Genomic DNA, 22,174 nt, shown 5'->3' with positions numbered 1-22,174 from the left:
CCGAATGGTTTCTGATCTTTAAAATAAAATGTAATATGACACAAAGAGAAATTGAGTAAACACATAACACTGTATTTAAATTACTACTTCATTTACAGTATTTAAGTAGCAAAGCCCCCAACATCCATGTTCTAAAGTAACTGCCCCTAAACTTAATAACTGGCCGCACCACCTTTAGCAGCAATAACTGCAACCAAACACTTCCTATAATTTCATTGTGGTCTTTTGCCTTGCTGTTGAGAAATCTTAGCCCACCTTTCTTTGCAGAACTGCTTTAATTTGGACATATCCAAAGCGTTTTGTGCATGACCTGCTCATTTCATGTCTTTCACAGCATTTTTATTGGGTTGAAGTCAGGACTTTAACTAGACCAAGCCAAAACTTGTTTTTTCCTCAGCCATTTGGATGTGGACTTGCTTTTGTGTTTTAGTTTATTGTCTTGCTGCATATCACAATTACTCTTTAGTTTTAACTTGCAGACACTGTCCTTAAGAATTTTATAGTACATCGCAGAATTCATGGATCCTTCAAAAATGGTAGGTTTTAAAGGTCCAGAGGCAGCAAAGCACCCCCACATCATCACCACCATGTTTGACTGTTGGTATGATGTTCTTACTGTGGAATGTCGCTTTTGTTTTGAGACTTGTGTTGTCCAAAGAGTTTTACTCTTGACTGGTCTATCCATTGTACATTATTGTAAAAGGCTTGGGTATCATCCAGGTGTGTGTTTGCAAATATGAGATGAGCGCTGATGTTGCAGTTCTCTATGCTTGTCCAGTCTCTTTTCTTAATATGGAGTCATAAACACTGTCATTAGCTGAGGCTAGAGGGGCCTGAGATTCTTTGGATAATGTTCTGGGATGTTTTGTGACTTGCGTTTTTACAAGAACAATATGCCATGATCAAAGGAAATTCCTTTGAATATGTAGAAAAGAGTTTATTTCAGAGATCGATGAGAATTCTGTGACCCTTCACAATAATGTGAGTATGATTAATTGGTGTAATAGTGAGAAACGCTGATTTTAGTGTAATGTTGGTGTGGAGGATAGAAGAAGACTGGTCTGTGACAGTTGGATGGTATGAGTGATTTCAGTGTTTGATGAAAGTAGGATGTTTTAGTAATTGCAAGAGTATTAATATGGGATGTATGGTCTGGGTTGCCGACCCCAGTTGAGTGCTGGTTTCTACTTTGTGAGAATGTGTGAATGGGTGTGAGGAAGAATGGTGGGGATTCTATGTGTGGATGTAATAATGATAGAGGTTTGGGAATGTATGAATGACGAGTTTCAATAGAATGACTATGCACAGAGGCTCTCCCGGTAACAATGTGGGTCGGATCACGTGTTGTAACAGCTCAAAAACGCCAAGCTCGGAGTAGTAACATTGTTAGCTGACAGCACCGGTGGAGTTTCCCCACCCAGTGAGAAGTCAATGAATGATTCTAAGAACGATTATAGTATATTTAAATACATGTAATGCATTTAGTAGTTTGATAAAATTCACTATTGAAGGAGGAAGTGACGTCAGCTCACGGAATGGCTGCTTGAGCAGAGAGCTCCGTAGGGGCACTTGAGATATTTTAATTTTGCAGCGTTCTGAACAACGGAGATACCATATTTCCAGTATTGTTGGTTTACAGCTGCGATGGAGACCCATAAGAAGTTGGATAAATATCGATTTCCTTTGCTTGACAGGGAGAAATCGGCTACCGCGAGTAGCAATGGATCGCTGGGAAGCAAAAAAAAAAAAATGGCGCCGGTGCATGCGGAATCGGACGATGAAGAGCCTGCCATCGAGAGCGCACAAGTAGAGACGATCACCCCCCAAATGTTACAGGGTTGGTTCCGAGCTTTAAAGGATGAAATGGTGGGTGTTTGTCAGGACTTGAAGGCAGCAATGACTGAGCTGCGGTCTGAAGTGGCCGAGCTGGGAGGCCGGGTGGGGGACACGGAGGATCGCGTTTCAGAGCTGACACAAGATTTGCTGACCATGCGGGCTGAGCTGGATCAAATACCGTCCTCCATCCTGACCTTACAAAATCAGGTGGAGGATTTAGAAAACCGATCTCGCCGTTGTAATTTGAGGTTTAAGGGCATACCAGATATTGAGGAGTACAAGGATTGTGCTTCGGTGGTGAATAAAATCTGTGCTGATTTATTAACAGAGGCACATGGCTCCCTGCCTGGACCGATAGTAATTGTCTGGGCTCATCGCAGTTTGGGTCCTGCACGAAGCACGGGGTCTAAGGATATCATTGCTTGTTTCCTGGATTTTGGGATCAAAGAGAAAGTTTTGCAAGTAGCGAGGCGTAAACAGGAATATCGTTGGAATAACATCTCTGTGGGCATTTATCAGGACTTAGCCTGGGCTACCTTACAAAAACGTCGGAACTTTCAACAGATCACGCAATTGTTGCGAGCTGAGGGTCATCGCTATCGTTGGCTGTTTCCCTTTGGGGTGTGGATCACGATTGATGGAAAATCTAAACGTGTTGGTGATGTGGAGGAGGCATGGGCAGCCCTGAAAGAATTGGGGTGCAAAAATGTTCCAGAGATTCCTGTTGCTGTACCTAAGAAGGCGGAGAAACGTTCCCCTGGAGTTTGGTCTACTGTTGGGCGCACTGGGAAGCGGCAATTGAAGGATCATACCTGAAGGATTGTGGAGATTCCTATCCATTTTTTCCTTTTTCTCTCCTTTTATTCTGGGACATTTGGTCCTGGTTATGGAGAGTCTGGCATCTGCCAGGGGTTACCCGGACTGTTCTTTGCGAGGACAAACTTGATTTTGCTCTTTCAGACTGTTGTTTTGCAAGAAATTTGTAGGGGGTTATCATAGCAAGCGTTATTGTCTGTGAAACCTAGTTTTTTAGTGTTTATTCTTGATTTGTTTTATTGATTATGTTGTTCATTGTGGTGGGCATTTTTGGCTTTAAGGGTAAGGGAGAGGGACGCTTGTATAAAGGGTTCGAGTTGCCTTCTGTGGGGGGGAGACCTTACTTCTTCTCTCTGGCTACCCAGTTCTTGGGTATGTCGGGGTTGGATAGACAAAAGGGGGGGGGAGGGAGGGGGGAGGGGGATGGGGGGGGAGGGATAAGGGGGATCATTCACGGAAAGATAGTTCTATTGTCCTAGGCTCATGGAATGTCAATGGATTAAATAACCCAGGGAAGTGTAGTATTGTTTTTCGTGAATTGCACAGGCTAAAGTGGGATATCTGTTTACTGCAAGAAACCCATTTAAGACCAAGGGACGAGAGGTTACTGCATACTCATCATTATGATCATTTGTGGACTCATCGGGCTCGAGGCACACAGCGGGTGGGGGGTTTGGCTATTTTGGTCCATAAGGGGATAGGGTTGGAGGTGGATGAAGTCTTTAAAGATGGGGAGGGGCGATGTTTAGCTATTAGGGGTCGGATCCAGGGTAAAGTGATTACTATTATTAATATATATGGGCCTAACACAGATCAATCTCATTACTATTCTGGTCTTACTGAAGGCCTGAGTGCCTTTGTAAAGGGTGCTATCTTTTGTGGAGGTGATTTTAATGTGTGTCCCGATCTCTCTTTGGATCATTCCAGGGGGGGGACGAGTGGCTCTTCGACATCACAGTAAGGCCTTGGTTAGGTTTATGCACCAGTTGGGATTAGTGGATTGTTGGAGATTACTCCATGGTACCCAGAGGAATTATTCTCATTTCTCTCATGCTACCCAGACTTACACGAGAATAGATGGTATTTGGGCACACAGAAACCTTTGGGGTGGGATTCAAGAGGCGGAGCTTGGCAACATTCAGATTTCTGATCATGCTCCTGTCTGGGTGGTATGCAAGGATACAATCGGGTAGAAGATTTTGGCGTTTAAATGAATCTCTTTTAGGGGATCCTATTATATTGCAAGAAGTGAGGGATTCTATTGTGGAATATCTACATATGAATGATAATGGGGAAGTAGGAGACGGGATACTTTGGGATGCTTTGAAAGCTGTTATTAGGGGTATTTTTGTTAAATGGGGGGCCCGTAAAAAACGAGATAGAGCTAGGCGCTCTTTGTGCTTGCGTGAATGATTGATGGAATTAGAAAAACAGCATAAGTCTGATCCTCGACCCAGGGTCTATGCGGAATTGAGTAAAGCACGGTTGGAACTACATCAACTACAACTTGAGGATTTAGCATTTAGGAAGGCGCAATTGAAACAGGCTATGTTTGAGAATGGAAATCGGTCTAGCGCTATGCTGGCCCGTTACCTACGGGCTCGTAGAGTTTCTACTACCATACAGAGCATTTGTGGTACTGATGGGGACAGGCATAGGACTGATAAGGCTATACAAAAACAATTTGTAACTTTTTTTGCAGCATTGTATCGTGGGGACACCCCGAATAATGGTTCTGAGATCACAGACTTTTTAGACATGGTCCCGTTGCCTAGGCTATCGGTTTTGGAACAAGAGGGGTTGGATCTTCCAATAACGGAGGGGGAAGTGGCAGGGGTCATAAGGGGTTTAAAAGGGGGTAAATCTCCGGGGTTGGATGGGCTGTCGAATGTGTTCTACAAGACCTTTAGAGAGCAGATTGTATCCTTGTTGGTGCGGGTTGGTAATGGGGTGCGAGATGGGGGTTCTCTGCCATCTACCATGGGATAGGCAGGGATTACGGTCTTGTTAAAGCCGGGAAAGGATTCGGAGCAGTGTGGAGCATATCGTCCCATCTCATTATTAAATGTAGATGCCAAAATTTTGGCAAAAGTGTTGGCTTTGAGATTGGGACGGGTGTTACCGGGACTTGTCCATGTTGATCAAGCTGGATTTATCCAGAGGCGTCAAGTGGGAGATAATATTCGTCGAACTTTACATTTGATTTGGGAGGCACAGCAACATCATAGTAAAATGGTTTTACTGTCCATTGACGCTGAAAAGGCATTTGATCAAGTAAGTTGGGAATTTTTATGGGCAGTAATGGAACGGATGGGAATAGGGGGAATGTTTGAGAGGTGGATACAGAATTTTTATTCGGAACCCAGGGCTTGTATTAAAATTAATGGGTTTTATACAGATTTCTTTAATATTACTAGAGGGACTAGACAGGGTTGTCCACTATCCCCTTTACTTTTTGCTTTGTATTTAGAACCCTTGGCTTGTTATATTCGGGAACTGGGGGCTGTTCGGGGAATTCAATTGGGGGGAAGGGAACATAAATTAGCGCTATTTGCGGATGATATTCTTTTTTATGTGAAAGACCCGGAGGTTACTTTTCCTGAGCTCCTGGAGGTGTTTAGGAAATTTAGAGGTTTGTCTGGCTTTACAATCAACATGGACAAGTCCGAGTTTTTGAATATTTCCTTGGAGGAGGGGGAGGCACAGTGGTTGGTGGATACCTTCCCGGTGCGGCGAGCAGGGGGTCATCTTCATTACTTAGGTATTTTGATTCCAACTGATTTATCGCGTCTTTATGACCTTAATTATTCTATGATAGTACGCTTAGTGCGGATGGATATGCAAACTTGGAAGGGATTGTGGTTGTCCTGGTGGAGGCGTATAGCAGTTATCAAAATGAATATCTTACCCCGTTTATTATTTTTATTTCAAACACTTCCCATAGAGGTGAAGGTATTGCATAAGGAATTTAGCTTTTTTATTTGGCAGGGGAAACACCCCAGGTTGAGTCAACAGGCGCTTTGGTCTGCTCGGGAGGATGGGGGTAGGGCGGTGCCAAATTTGTACTGGTATTATGAAGCGGCACAGCTTCGCTTTATTTTGGATTGGAGGATAGCGGTATTTAAGCCCGGGGTTCAAATAGAACAAAGCTATGTTCCTCATTGTACTCTGAATACTTGGTTGTGGACCTCCTCTTCGGTTTCAGAGCGATTACAGGGACAAAGGAATCCATTTTTTTGTCATCTGGTACGGGTTTGGGGATCTCTGTGTCATAGGGAGAAGAGCGGTAGTGGAGTTTCTACTCTTGCTCCTATTAAGGTGGAACTGCGGTTTCTTGCAGGAATGGATAGGGGGGCTTTTCGGAGATGGGAATTCATGGGTGTTATTACATTCCGGGATGGAATGCGTAGCTGCTAAGCACTATGGTTATTATGAACACCAGAAGCGGACTTGGGACAAAATATTTCATTGCATTTGATCCTTTCTTTCTGTTGGGTGGGAGGTTGGGATTGGGGGGGAGGGGCGGGGTTGTTATTTGGGAGTCTCTTTGATGGAACAACAATGGGACTTCCACATGGTGTTTATTCTGTTGGTGTTTTCTTTTGTTTTTACTGTTTTATTTTATGATGGGTAGTGGGATTGAGGTATAATAGAGATGTGTTTACTCTGTAAGCTATATTGAGTGGATGTAGTATTCCAGAGTGGTGTACTTGTGGTGATTATATTGTTTTGTTTTTATTATAAAATTCTAATAAAAATTGAATAATAAAAAAAAAATAAAATTCACTATTGAAAGAAGTGGTTTTGTTATGTGGTGTTTTTGTATTGGATATGAGTTTTACTCTTAGGCTTCTCCTGTTGAAGCTGGAAGGTAAAACCCAGATCTGAGTTGGAGAGAACCGATAAGGACTGTGAACTGTAGGACAGTTTTAAGTACTGATTATGGTTTTGAAGATTGGTGTTATGGATCAAAGAATGCAGGAACATGAGCAGTATGAATAATGTTTACTTTCACTGTATCATCATCTGACTTTTTTCAGATAAGTGACTGCATTGTTAACAACTAAGTTAGTGATGGGGAACATTTGAAGTGTGATGTTGGTTCCTAACATTTTTGTCCTCCATATTGGAAAATTATTAAGGCACTGAGCACTTCTTTCATTAAGCATACGTTATTGTTCTGGCACTTTGGTGGTGTTAATTAATTATTCATTTAATTTTTGAAGTCCCAATATTTTGATATGTATAATCTTTCACAAAGGACAGAATTCTGTCTTTAACAGAGGTCTGTTGAGCCCTTTTGTTGGGAGCTGTTGAGGTCTCTTTTTATTTCCCTTTTTTTCTTATTTAGTTCAAGTTAGTAAGAACATAAGAATAGCCTTACTGGGTCAGACCAATGGTTCATCAAGCCCAGTAGCCCGTTTTCACGGTGGCCAATCCAGGTCACTAGTACCTGGCCAAAACCCAAGGAGTGGCAACATTCCAAGCTACCAATCCAGGGCAAACAGTGGCTTCCCCTATGTCTTTCTCAATAACAGACTATGTACTTTTCTCCAGGAAATTGTCCAAACCCTCCTTAAAACCAGCTATGCTATCCACTCTTACCACAACCCCTAGCAATGCGTTCCAAAGCTTAACTATTCTGAGTGAAAAGTATTTCCTTGTAACTTCATCAAGTGTCCCCTAGTCTTTGTATTTTTTGACGGAGTGAAAAATTGATCCACTTGTACCCGTTCTACTCTACTCAGGATTTTGTAGACTTCAATCATATCTTCCCTCAACCATCTCTTTTCCAAGCTGAAGAGCCGTAACCGTTTTAGTCTTTCCTCATACGAGAGGAGTTCATCCCCTTTACCATGTTGGTCGCTCTTCTTTGAACCTTTTCTAGCTCCACTATATCTTTCCTGAGATAAGGAGACCAGAATTGAACGCAATACTCCAGATGAGGTCACATCATGGAGCTATACATAGGCATTATAACATTCTTAATCTTGTTAATCGGACCTGCCACTGAAAAAGTGTACTTTGCTGTATTTACAGAATATATTTCCCCTCTTATTCCCACTTCAGCAATATGCGTTTTTCAGATCTCAGTGTACACCCTAGCTTTATATATTTGCGAAATATTGAAATATCTGGGTGGTTTACCATGGGTTCCTTGATGGACCAATTTAAGAATCTTATAATGGATACGAAATTGTATTGGAAGCCAATGAAGCTTCTTTAATATGGGGGATATATGATCAAAACGTGACACCCCATCAACATACGAGCAACAGAGTTCTGTACAACCTGCAAAGCTTGTACCTTAGTAGCTGCCATAACCAAGCATAAGGCATTGCAGTAATCCAAATTTGACAACACCATACTCTAATACTTCCTGAAAATCCCAGCCAGTAAGAACTGATCTCAACATTCTCAAAGCAAAATATGCCATCTGAATTTAAAGATCAGAAATCATTCAGTGTAACATATATAAAATCATAGGGGATAGTCAGGAGAGGGCAAAATTTTTTTTACATCACTGTATGTGCTGACACTTTCCATGTGTATACTCTTATAGAAATAGAGAAACATGAGGCACACAAAGGCCAAATGGCTCATCCAGTCTTTCCATCCGCAGCATCCATTGGCTGAGGCTCTTTAATAATAATAACTTTATTCTTATATCCCGCCTGTAATCTTGCGACTTCTAGGCGGTTTACAATAAACTAAACTGTAAATACAATCAAGAGAAGTTTTACATACAGCGAATTAGAGAGTATAGCGGTTTACAATAAAGAAACTGTAAATACAATCAAGAGAAGTTTTACATACAGCGAATTAGAGGGTATAGCGGTTTACAATAAAGAAACTGTAAATACAATCAAGAGAAGTTTTTCATACAGCGAATTAGAGAGTATAGCAGAGTATCTCTCGTACAACTACTTAAAGAGTATGATGTCATAGAGCTTTATGGTTATAGAAACAGAGAAACATGATGGCACACAAAGGCCAAATGGCCCATCCAATCTTTCCATCCGCAGCATCCACTATCTCCTCCTCTCCCTATTGGCTGAGGCTCTTTACACCTGCTTCATGATGTCATAGAGCTTTATGATTATAGAAACATGATGGCAGGTAAAGGCCAAATGGCCTATCCAGTCTGCCCATCCACAGCATCCACTATCTCTTCCTCTCTCTAAGAGATCCCAGGTGCCTATCCCACACTTTCTTGAATTCAGACACAGTCTCGGTCTCCACCACCTCCTCCGGAAGAGCGTTCCACACATCTTAAACCCATTGTAAAACTAAAAAAGCCAGCTTAGTACAGATTTATTTATTTTATTAGTTTTATATCCCATCCTCTCCAATGAGCTCAGAATGGGTAACAAGGTTGACATACATAATATTTAGACAAACAAATTATGAATTTACATGTGTACAGTACCGTTAAATATACAGTCACGTTTAGCATACAGTTTGGTCATTTTAAGTTAACCTACAGTTATTTTCATCTTTAGTTTATAAACAGTGTGGATCTAGTTCAGTGTACATTAGAATATATATGGTTAAGCCTATATTTTACGTCAGGGTATGTATTGGGTCCTCCCAGAACTCATGGAAAACATCCCAGACTGGTTATATTTGGAATGGCAACTCATGTTTCCTTTACATCTCTCTCATGTTATTAGTGTAACAATGCCTAGGAAATATAAAGAGAATAGAATATTGATAGATACATGGAAGACCTTACGTTGTGTCAGTAATTTAACACCTGACCCAATATATAAATCAACAAATCAATCCATTTGGCTAAACTCCAAGATTAAAATTGGTGGTTTTAAAATTTTTGGAAGTATTGGATTATTGCAGGCATACGAAATTTAAATGATGTTATTTCAAATGGAAAACTGCTTGATTTTTCGCAATTGCAACATAAATATGGCCTAAATAAGTCACAAAGTATTAAATGGTTGCAGCTGAAGCAGGTTATTCAGGAGGGGTTCCCTGAATGGAAAAATCTTAACAATCAGTATAATCTGGAATTTTTATGCTTTCAAGCCGATTTTCTGGGACACCAGGCCGCACAGTGGTATAAATTGCTATCTGGATTTATGAATAAAAAACCAATGACTGGTCTTAGAGACATTTGGAGCATTGAAATTAAGTATCAAATTTCTGCATCTCAAAGCCAAGTATTTGGTCTTGGAGAATGAGATGTACAGTGTCTGCATCTGTGAGACAAACTTGGTTCTTTTTGTTACATAGAGCAGTGTTTTTCAACCTTTTTATACCTATGGACCGGCAGAAATAAAAGAATTATTCTGTGGACCGGCATTGGTCCATGGACCGGCGGTTGAAGAACACGGGGCTAAGTCGTGGGCCAGACCCCGCCCATCTCTACCCAATCTCCACCCCAGACCCCGCCCCCATAATAGTACTAATTGCACCTTGCACGTCCCGTGCCTCATCTGGAAGCCTTCTCTCTGACGTTGCAACGTCAGAGAGAAGACTTCCGGTTCAGGCGCAGGATGCCCGTAGGAGCCACTGCCCGTGGCTTTGTGCACCATGGACCGTTGGTTGAAGAACACTGTTTTGGGCCTGATGCACGTGCTGGCCCTGTGGACCGGCAGGAAATTTCTGTGGACCGGCACTAGTCCATGGACCGGTGGTTGAAGAACACTGACATAGAGCATTTTGGACCCCAGTTAAATTACAAAAGTTGGATTGCTCTAAGTCTAATAGATGCTGACATTGTAATCTGGAAGCAGGGACTCTAGATCATCTACTTTATTTTTGTCCCTGTATTATGGCCTTTTGGAAATCAATTTGGTCCCAAATTAATGGCTTATATGAAAATCATGTAGCTCTATCATACGATACAATTCTATTTAGAACGTCCATGAGGAAAAAAAAGTCAAATTTCATCTAATAAACTTTTATTAATAATGACAGGAATTGCCATTCAGTATATTACTAGAAATTGGAAAGATTATATCAGACTTAATTATACCTTCTGGTGGAACTCATTATGCCATATATACAAAATGGAAAGGACAATTGCCATGCAAAAAGGAAATTATAACAATTTCAAAAAAATTTGGGGACCATTGATAACATATTGTAATGAGTAGGCATCTTTATACACTAAAGTATAATTAGAATAATGGGGAAGGGGATATATTGATTCATTATTGGTTTATTATTATTTAGAACACATTACATGTATGATATGTTTGATTTGCATTATTTGTGGAGAGGATGGGTGTGGGAGGGATTTAAAATATGTATTGAAATAATAATAAGAAATAATTTTCAAGTGATGTATAGGAATTAACTGATGTAATATTGTTCACTTGGTGTAAGATGAAAAAATGAATAAAGAATTGGAAAAAAAAAGAATATATATGGTTAGAAGGGAGTGACTGGATTTATGGAAAGAGGTAGGTTTTTATTGCTTTCCTGAAGTTCAGAAGCCCTTTGAGGAATCTGATGTAAGGAGCCAGTTGATTCCAATAGCTTGGTAGGAAGTGGGAGTAGGAATGGTGTCTGCCACTCTGGAGTTGAAAGGCGCAACCAGGAGATATTTGCAGACATGTTTCCTCCTGGGAGCGGAGTGGTCTGTTTAGGACTTTTGGAGGAAGTTTGGTTGATATGTAGCTGGGTTCCATGTTGTGTAGGGACTTGTATGTTATTACTAGACCCTTGAAGATACAGTGTTTGGTAAAGGATAGCCAGTGGGCTGATGATAGTGCTTATGAGATGGTGTTGGGGGTGTGGAGGTTTTTTAGGAGTTTGATTGCCACGTTTTGTATACGAAGGCGCTGGAGACTTTTTGCTGTCAATCCCGTTGAATAGTGCATTACAGTAGTCTATACGGGACAGGACAAAGGCATAGAGAAGTTGGGTGAAGTCAGTTTTGGAGAAGTAGCTTCTTATTTTCCGGAGCTGACGGAGATAGTAGAATGAGGAGGAGACTACCTGAGAGATATGACAAAGCGTGAAAGGTTTGTGTTGAGAAGTATTCCCAGGCTGCATGCTTGATCTTTTGCAATTAGGGTAGTGGTTTCCCAGATAAGAGAGGGATGGTTTCATGCAGTCATGCATTTTAATAAAAATCCTTTACATGTGGAAGGATCTTTATAAATCTGCCTCATTGCTTTAAAACAAAAGGGCTTCTTAGTTTTTTTTTAGGATTTTAGTCTTACTTGCAGCAGGTAAGTAGTAAATGCCAAAGTTACTACTTGTTACTTACATCCTTGTCATTGTTACTGTACAGCAGCTTGTGTAATTTATATTTCACATTTAATATATTGCAGTTTTTCCTCTGTTCCTTAATTTTAGGTTGGCACTCTGGATGTTTTAATGGGGCTATCAGATGAGCTGGCAAAATTGGATTCATTTGTAGAAAGGTAATGCAATTTTTATTCATATTTAAACAGAGAGTAGGATTAAATGGTCAGTATTCTCAGCAGAGAAGTATTCTCCGGGGTCTGTGCTGGGACTACTGCTTTTTAACAGTCTGGGAGTCTGAACCTTCTGGGTCCACTGCAACTCAGCACAATGAAGATGTGGGGGTTCACCCTCTGATTCCTGTGGGAGCAAGATTGCGAGAATTTTATCAGGGCCACCTTAGATCAATGGATTTTAGAGGTAGTTTGTCACGGTTACACTCTGAAGTTTACTTATCCTCTGATGGGCACCTTTTTGATTTCTCCCTGTTGAGCACACAGGAAAATCAGAGCGGCCAGGGATACTCTGAAGACTTCTGAATTTAAAGACAGTGGTACCAGTTCCACTAGGGGAGCGGAGACTCAGTGGTTATTCCATCTGTTTTTTATAGTTCCCAAAAAGGAGGGTATTTTCTGTCCTATTATGGACTTGAAAGACATCAGCTGTGTGCTTTGGGTACCATCCTTTCCATTGGATACCTTTCGGTCAGTTATTGTTGCTGTACAGCTGGGAGAATTCCTCACTTCTCTGGATCTGACAGAGGCCTATTTACATGTTTCCATTTGGCAGGCTCATCGGAGATTCCTTCCTTTTGCATTTTTAGGTCAGAATCATCAGTTTTGTATGCTCCCCTTTGGACTGGCTACTGCTCCCCATACCTTTTCCAAGGTAATGGTGGTGTTTGCAGTGGCTTTTTGCAAGGAGGACATTTTAGTACACCCGTATCTGGACAATTGGCTTATTCAAGCCAAATCATTTCAGAAAAATGTGTCAGAGTTATGGACAGAGTGGTGCAAGACAAGTCCTGCAGTCATTAGGCTGGGTTGGTCAATCTAGCCAAGAGTCATCTTTAGCCATCACAGTCTCTGGAATATTTGTGATACCTCTGTGGGCAGGGTGTTTCTGCCGCAAACACAAATTCAGAAGCTGCAACTTCAGATTTGGTCTCTGTTTTGGTTGCGGAATCCGTAGGCCAGAAAGTATTTGCAGTCCTGGGGTCTATGACTGCATTCCTGGAGGTGGTGCAGTGGACCAGAGTTCACATGAGCCCCTACAGTTTGTTCTCATGTCCAGATGGTCACCACACACAAAAAAGTTGGAAGACAGAATTCTCCCACACAGCTTAGCCCACCAAAGTTTTCGATGGTAGCTGGTGGAGAGTCATCTGTTGAGCGGTATGAGTTTACAACCCCCCACAGTGGATCCTGGTCACCAAGGGTGCCAGTCTTTCCAGCTGAGGGGCCCATTGTGTGGAGTGAGGAGCTCAGGGATGCTGGTCAAGTGAGGAGATCCGCTGGTCAATCAGTGTGCTGGAAAACAGAGCGATATGCTTGACGCTGCGCTCCTTCCTAGATAACCTTCAAGTTAAGGCAGTTTGAATGTTGTCAGACAATTCCATGGCCTATGTGAATCACCAAGGGGGCACAAAGAGTTCTTCAGTGACCAGGAAGTCGGAGGTTCATCTCTTAGACCTGTCCGCGGTGCACGTAGCATGTGTGGACAGCATTCAAGCGGACTATCTCAGCAGATATCTCCTGGATCAGGAAGAATGTCATCTAAACCCAGAGATCTTCACCCAAATCATGTGCAAGTAGGGGTCTGCTGATTATGGATCTCATGATGAAGTCGTCCGATTCCCTGGTCCCTCAGTTCTTGAGCAGAATAAAAGATTCTTGAGTGGAGGGCCTGGATGCGCTGGTTCAGCATTGGCTTTCTCAGGGGTTGTGGTATGTGTTTTCTCTGTGGCCTCTGATTAGCAGGGTCATTCAACGAATCAAGCGGCATGCTGGCCTAGTGGTAATTGTGGCACCAAATTATCCGTGAAAATTGTGGTGCAGAGACCTTGTGCATCTTCTAGTGGAGGATCCTCTTCGGCTTCCACTTCAGGAAGATCTGCTGACTCGGAGCCTAGTGTGAATGGAGGTTCAGCTCGGTTCTCATTTATGGCTTGGCTCTTGAGAGGGCAAGACTGAGTGAAAAAAGTTATTCTCCCTCGGTTATTGCTACCCTGTTGTGGTCTAGGAAAAAGTCAACTTTGCTCGCTTATGTGTGCGTTTGACTCATCTTTGAGGCTTGGTGTGCTGACTTGTCACTTGGGTCCTCTTAAATCTTCTCTCCTGGACATTCTAGACTTTTTGCAGGATGGTTTGGATAAGTGTTTGTCCCTGTCTTCTCTGAAGGTTCAGCTGGCGGATTTGTCCTGTTTTGGGGGATTTATTTGTGGGTGTTCTTTAGCTTCTCTTCCATGGGATAGGTGGCAAAGTTCAGTTGTGGATTAGGATAGAAAACAGAGGGTAGGACTAAATGGTCATTTTTTTCAATGGAGGAGAATAAGTAGTGGAGTACCACAGGGGTCTGTAGTGGGACATATGCTATTTAACTTATTTAGAAATGATCTGGAAATTGGAATGATGAATGAGGTGATTAAATTTGCAGATGACACTAAACTGTTAAAAGTTGTTAAAAACGCATGTGAATTGTGAAAAATTGCAGGGAGACTTTAGGAAATTGGAAGACTGGGCGTCCAAGTGGCAGATAAAATTTAATGTGGACAAATGCAAAGTGATGCACATTTGGGAAAATAACCCGAATCACAGTTACCAGATGCTAGGGTCCACTTTGGGAGTTGGGTCCCAAGAAAAGATTCTGGGTGCCATCGTAGACCAATGTGCAGTGGTGGCCAAAAGGCAAACAGGATGCTAGGAATTATTAAAAAAGGGATGGTTAACAAGAGTAAGAACGTTATAATGCCTCTGTATCGCTCCATGGTGCTACCTCATCTGGAGTATTGCGATCAATTCTAGTCTCCTTATCTCAAGAAACATATAGTGGTGGTAGAAAAGGTTCAAAAGAGTGACCGAGATGATAAAGAGGATGGAACTCCTCTTATATGAGGAAAGACTAAAAAGATTAGGGCTCTTCAGCTTGGAAAAGAGATGGCTGAGGGGAGATAGGATTGAAGTCTATAAAATCCTGAGTGGAGTAGAACGGGGTACAAGTGGATCGTTTTTTGTTTGGTTTTTTAAAATTATTTATTGCTATTTCAACATATTCAGAAGCATCCACTTATTCAGGAAATACAGAGAATAAGATATTTGACAAAGAAAAAAAAGGAATATTATAATATCCTAAAGTAAAAAAGGGAAAAGTATAATCTCTTCCTCAGACCACAAACATTTCTCTCTGAAGGAAGCAAAGAAAGATAAGGAGATCCTCAATAAGTATTACTAATTAGGTAAATATAGTGGGCTATAACATCATCAAACTTTAATCTAACCCTACACATTCTGGATTAACTTGGTATCCAGAAAGGCTCGGCGCTGATCGGGAGTGAAAAAAGTATACTTTATCCCAACATATTTGACGAGATAGCTTAATAAGAAAGTAGCTCCCAATACTTTAACTTCTTGTCTCATGTTCAAAAATAATTTTCTAAGTTCTTGGGTTGTCTTCGTCACATCAGGGAAGACCCAAATTTTTTGACCAAGAAATAGAGATTGTGAAAATCGGAAAAATAAGCGCATTACAACATTTAGGGGTCCTTTTACAAAGGTGTGGTAGCGGTTTAACGCACAGAATACCGCGTATTAAACCGCCTGCCGCGCTAATACCTAACGCCTCCATTGACGAGATGTTAAGATTTTAGGCTGCCGCAGGGGTTAGTGCGTGATGAAATGTCCTACGCGCTAACCCTCGTAGAGCGCCTTGATAAAAGGAGCCCTTAAATCCTGCTCAAATACAAATGAGACAAGAAGAGTAGCACGAGATTCAATTTTTACTAAGGATTTTCCAAAAATTCGGATAAATTGTTCATGTCAATAGGTTGTAGATTATCGACTTTAGGAAAATTATCTGGCATCTTTTTTTCAGGAAGATATTAGATTCGATTTATTGGAGGCATTGTTTCTGGTGGAAATTTCAGTTATTTTTTTTTTAAAATTGTTAGCTGGTAAAATCCCTGCTGATCTAGGAAAATTAAGTAGCCTGAGATTTAACCTTCTATTGAAATTTTCAATTTGTTCAATTTTCCTCTGGATGAATAATTTATACTTAGCAAGATTGGCTGTTAGATTTTGGAGAGAGGATATTTCTTTATCCATCTGTTCAAATTTGTTGACAGTCTAAGTTCTAATAGACTCAACTGATGAAGTTAAAAAGTCATCAGTCGTACTCACACTGTTGACAACTGTGCTGTTGATTTGGTTACCACCACTTCAGCCTTTGCAGCATACTCCAGACGCTAGTCAGGGTCACCACCATAGGTGAGCCATTTCCTTCTGCTCCTAAGTTGACCTGGCTATTGGCGTTCTTTCCTAGCTCAGCTCCCTCTCCGCATGGCTGCATTAACCCACCTGGGTTAAAGCCATGATGTCTCTAGCCCAAATACTCTGGAAGCTCCTTCCTCCAACGTAAAATCAGGCAGCTTAACTCTGACAACTGATGGTGAATTGGCCATAAAGCGGTCCATCTTCGTCTGCACGGACAATGAGAGATTTGGCTGGACAGAGCCCTTTCACTTGTGTGCGGCATTGTTCCAACGGTAATATTCACCAACCACCATCAGACAGCAGGAGAAAAATTAGATAATCAGAAAGGACGGAGCGCTCTCTGACCACTAACCCGCTGCCATCTTGCTTCCAGAGCAGATTCCTCGTGGATCAATTTTTCACTTCATCAAAAATTACAAAGACTAGGGGATACTCGATGAAGTTACAGGGAAATACTTTTAAAACCAATAGGAGGAATTTTTTTTTCACTCAGAGAATAGTTAAGTTCTGGAATGTGTTGCCAGAGGTTATGGTAAAAGTGGATAGCGTAGCTGGTTTTAAGAAAGGTCTGGACAATTTCCTGGAGGAAAAGTCCATAGTCTGTTATTGAGAAAGACATGGGGGAAGCCACTGCTTGCCCTGGATCGATAGCATGGAATATTGCTACTCCTTGGGTTTTGGCCAGGTATTAGTGACCTAGATTGGCCACCGTGAGAAGAGCTACTGGGCTTGGTGGACCTTTGGTCTGACCCAGTAAAGCTATTCTTATGTTCTTATATTGTCTGTTTCAGTTGTGAGGTTTGTTTCATTTGACCTCCCATCTGTCCATCCCACCCTGGGCCCTCATTTTGGTCTTGTTGGTCCTGATAGCAGCTCCTTTCAAGCCCTTATTGTTTGCATACTTAAAGAGCTTACTGTGAAGACTATTTTTCTCATGGCCTTGTCCTCAGCTCATCACATCTCAGAATTGTAGGGATCCTCTCTTGCTCTTTTCTCGAGACAAGATAACTGTTTGTCTGGTCCTCCCCCGTTTATCCTCAGAGTGGTCTCTGCTTTTTGTATGAATCATGTCATTTCCCTTCCGGTCCTGGGTAATTGTTCAGGGTTGGTGGAACAAAAGCGCTTACATTGTTTGGATGCTCGAATAATTGTCCACTGTTATATTGCCATGACTCAAGAATTTAGGCGTTTGGACCAGTTGTTTGTGTTGATAGGGGGTCCTCGGAAAAATGAAGCAGCTTCTAAGACTACTATTGTTCAGTGGATTAAGGAGGCCGTGGTGTCCGCTTATTTACTACACAGTAAAACAGTTACACAGTTCTTGAGGTCCCGTTTCACCAGAGTTTAAGCGACGTCCAGGGCTGAGCATTCCTTAGTCTCTCCTCTGGACATCTGTAAGGCATCAGTTTGGTGCTCCATTCGTTTTTTCAGCATTCCAGGGGCTCGAGTGTTGGAGGCAGGTTTACGAGGGTCCTTCCCTTGATGGTCACTGTTTTTATACTGCCCATTTGTGCTGGTCTAAAGGGACGCTATGGAAAGAAAAATTAGACCTTTCCTGCTAATTTACTTTCCTTTAGTCCCTCTAAAAAAAAAAAATAAAAATCAAGAATTATTGTAATGAATGAACATCGTTTTCCTTTCTGATGGATACATGTATTTTATTGGGGGGAGGGGGGGAAATTGGATGATTAATATTTTTATTTAATGATTGGATTTCTGTTGTATTATGAAAATTTCATTGAAGAATTGTTAGGTGGGGGGGAAAGGGTTATAATTTCTACTTTAATGGATTATATGTATAAGAATGTCAAGTGCTGTATATTTTATTAGTAATGTAATGTTTTAATATTAATCACTTGTTTGTCAGTTTTAAAATGAATAAAGAATTTTTAAAAAAAAAAAAAAGAAGAAGAAGAAATGCTTACAGAAGTAGAAGATTTAGAATTTGGCCATGGGCATTTTCAAGGATGCTGACCATTGGGATTTCAATGTGTAGCACATCCTAGGAGCAAGACGGCAAGTGGTTGCCTTATGAGAAGTTGCCTAGTTTGCCGGTTTCTGCTGGTATTGGCCAGGTCAAGCAACAACAGCCATGGTGTTTGGAGAGGTGGAGGGGCTTCTTTTTTGCTTTCTCACTCTCTCTTTCTTCGCTATTTATTGACTGGCATCAGGGTATTGACCCAGTATGGCTATCTTTATCTGCCCTTATGCTTCCATGAAACAAGGAACAAGTAGTGACCTTGCCTATACTGTTTAGCAAAGTAGATGTAGTTGCAGTAACTCTGATTTGATGGGCCATTTTGGTCTTCCATCTGCTTTCATTTCTTATGCTATTTTATTAATATGTAACTTTGTTGACTGGAAAAATATTTTTTTAACTTGTCTGTTATGTTTTCTTTTTCACGGAAGTCCTCTACTCCTAGTATCATTAATAAAGTACATAACCATTCCCTATTTACCTGTTAGATCTCTGTCAAATCGCTTCTTAGTTATTTTCTCTCCAAGCTGAAGAGTCCTAATCTGTTTAACATTTCCTGGAGCCATTCTGTCCTTTTATTATTCTTGTAGCAGCCTCTACATATTTTCTAATTCATTGTAATTTGCTTTGTTCAAATTTTAATTTTATAAGCAGACTTGGATATAAATAAAATACTGTTATATTATTTTTTGAGATGAGAGACCAGGACTGCATACAGTATGCAAGGTGCCTTTGTATCATGTGTTCTGTTCCTTTCGCAGGGTTACCATATGGCTCCAGAAAAAGGAGGACGGATTGGGATAGCCGGGTTTTATTTCCAGTGAAAGCAATGGAAGTAAGTAGGACACATCGAGACAACTGGGTTTGACTTCCATTGAAAGCAACGGAAGTAAAACACTGATATCTCAATCCGTCCTTCTTTTTCTGGAGCCAGAATAACAAGAACTTGATATGTATACTAACTGAAGGCAAAGTAAGTTATTTCAGACTAGTAATTTGTGTGACCTCTTGGCATTCAACTGAAAGCTTTAAAATTGGATAGCTGTAAAATGAATAATGATGAAAATAATACTTAAAAATTGAATATCTTTAGACCTTTTCTGTTAATTTAAATAGAATGATATCTAGTTATAAGATTTATTTAGTTTTGAGCTTCTATAAACTATCTTTTAATATTTCACTTCTGATCTTCTAGTGTTGTCAAGAAAGTGGCCCAGTATATGGCAGATGTACTGGAGGACAGTAAAGATAAAGTTCAGGAAAACCTATTGGCTAATGGAGGTAAACTACTTAATTTTCCTTTGTGTTATCTGTTATAGTTGTGCTTACAAATTCCTATACACCATAAGTTACTTTTTAAAGGGTACATGTGTGTATGCTTTCACACATTGCAGCACACGTCATTTTGCAGTGGTACACAGAGGAAAGGATTCATGCAATGTGTTCTTTGTCTTGCCAGTTTGGGAAAGGAGCAATGCTGGTCCTTAGTGTGATCCTATGTCCATGCAGGAGAGCTTGAGTTTGTGTCCCCTTTAGGGCTTCAACTCAGAGACAGCTGTATCTGGGCTGATTCATAGAAACATAGAAACATAGAAAGGTGACGGCAGAAAAGGGCCACAGCCCATCAAGTCTGCCCACTCCACTGACCCACCCCATTAAGTCTGAGTGCTGATGACTTGGTTCCTTAGCTCGACCCTCGTAGGGATCCCAGTGTCCCACGGGTTGCTAGTCTCAGATAAGCTGCTGAAGCAATAGTGGTATATTTTGAATATTTACAAATGAGAATTGGCCATTTTGGTCTTCCAAATTGGTAGGATTGGAAGTGATTTAGGGAGTAAGGTTCCCTGTATCTGTCTCCCTTGTATGTCTCCTCTGTCACTCTTTCTGGCTTTTCACCTACCTACCTTTTTGTGTGTAGGCCCAAACAGCTTTTTTAAAGAGGCTCCAAGACAGGTTGGCCTTGTGATTCTGGAAATTCAGGGATTTGGGGGAGAGGGGTAAGGTTTATTTCTAGTGCAATGTGTCTTGTGGTCCTGAATGCTAGGGTTTTGCATCTAAACCTGAAAATTGCTTGCAGAAAACTGTCAATCATCTCTTCAACTCCATCTTCTTTCCAGGGAGCTGCTCCTGTCCCCTTAGTGTGCAACTTCTCCAGGACCTGGGAGGGATCGTCAGCTTCAAGAAGAGCCAGCTTGAGCTGACCCAGCACCAGGAGTAACTGGGAATTTTATTTGATGCGGCCTTGGGTTTAGTGTTTCTTCCAGAGTTATGCAGACTATAGCTCCAGAAGCAGATTTTGGAACTGCTACAAAATCTGACTCCCATGGTGTGACATTATCTGCAGGTTCTGGGGACGATGGCGGCAGCCATAGAGGTAGTTCCTTGGGTGAGGATGCATATGAGATCCCTCCAAGACTTTCTCCTCTCTTGTTGGTCTCCTCAGACGGACTCACTTCAGCAACCACTTCCATGGTTGTCGGCAGTGAAGAGCAGCCTGCGATGGTAGCTGCAGATGGCGGCCCTCTCCAGGGGCATGCCCCTCCACATTTCCTCCTGGAAAATGCTAACAACCGATGCCAGCCTTTATGGGTTTTTTTTTGGGGGGGTCATTACGACAGACACTTGTTCAGGGGCGTCGGACACTGGCTTATTAAGCATGCTCCATAAATAACCTAGAACTCAGAGCCATTCGATAGCACATCAGGCACTGGAGAAATCTCTGGAAGGCAAAGTGGTCAAAGTCTTCTCGGACAATATGACAATGGTAGCATATGTCAAAGGACAAGAAAGCACCAGAACACTCTACTGTGCCCAATCTTCTTTCGGTGGGCAGAAGCTCACTTTCAGCCACGCACATAGCAGGAGTGGAAAATATGCAGGCTGACTTTCTCAGTTGCAGACTCTCGACCCGGGGGAATGGTCACTGCCCCCCAGGCGTTCGACTCAATAGTTTGGCAATGGGGGCATCCATAGATGGATCTGATGGCCTTGGCAGTAAACACGAAGGTGGCTCACTTTAACAGCAGAAGATATGTATCCGGAAGTGCAGGGTTGGACACGTTACTCCAACTGTGGCCGGAGATCGGACTCTTGTACATCGCTCCCCTTTGGCCCATGCTAGGTAGAGTCATTCACAGGATTACGAGTCATTCGGTATTGGTTGTCCTAGCAGTGCTCGATTGGTCCTACAGACCTTGGTATGTGGGCCTAGTTCACCTCCAGTGGGAATTAGGCATCAGGCTGCCAGTCCAAGTGGATCTTCTTGCTCAGGCACCAGTCCCTATTGAGAATCTGGAACACTTATGCTAAGGACTGGAAGTCCTTTCAGTGCTAGTGTGCTATGGTTGGGGTAGAGCCCTTATGAGCTCTGGTTTCAGTAGTTCTGGACTTTTTTGCAGGAGGTACTTCAGAAGGATCTCTGAAAGTGCAGATAGCAGGCCTTTCCTGTTTCCAAGCTCAGGGGGAAAGAGGCTCCCTGGTTCCTCACTTAGATGTCGCCTGATTCATTAAAGAGGTTCTTTGATTGTGCCCTCCAGGGCATCTTCCTTTCCCTTCCTGTGATCTTAACACCGTATTGCAAGGTCTCAGTAGAGTGTTGTATGAGCCTTTATGGGAGACTTCCCTTCTCCCAGACAAGTCTCCGAGTTACAAGCTCTGTCCTGTAGAGAGCCATTCCTTAAGATTATAGAAGCAGGGCTCTCTTTACACACGGTTCTGTACTTCTTACTGAAGGTAGTCTGTGCCTTCCATGTCAGTCAGGAAGTCCATTTGCCCGCTTTTCACCCTACGGGTCTTAAGAAAAAGGATAAAGTGTTGTATTTGCTGGATGTCAAGCAAGTTC

General features: G+C 41.8%; 1 protein-coding gene across 2 annotated transcripts in view; it reads left to right on the top strand.

The window, feature by feature from the left end:
• Window positions 1-22,174, top strand: part of ATP6V1C1 (ATPase H+ transporting V1 subunit C1) — an 89,968-nt gene that overhangs the window by 21,881 nt on the left and 45,913 nt on the right. For both annotated transcript variants that reach the window (XM_033931930.1, XM_033931929.1), the window contains exons 3-4: window positions 11,980-12,047; window positions 19,529-19,614. In XM_033931930.1, the coding sequence (XP_033787821.1) occupies window positions 11,980-12,047; window positions 19,529-19,614 (154 nt within the window). The remainder of the gene's footprint in view (window positions 1-11,979; window positions 12,048-19,528; window positions 19,615-22,174) is intronic.

The sequence above is a fragment of the Geotrypetes seraphini genome, chromosome 2 (assembly GCF_902459505.1).
Source record: "Geotrypetes seraphini chromosome 2, aGeoSer1.1, whole genome shotgun sequence".
NCBI lineage: Eukaryota > Metazoa > Chordata > Amphibia > Gymnophiona > Dermophiidae > Geotrypetes > Geotrypetes seraphini.
This window is presented reverse-complemented; position numbering and strand designations above follow the sequence as displayed.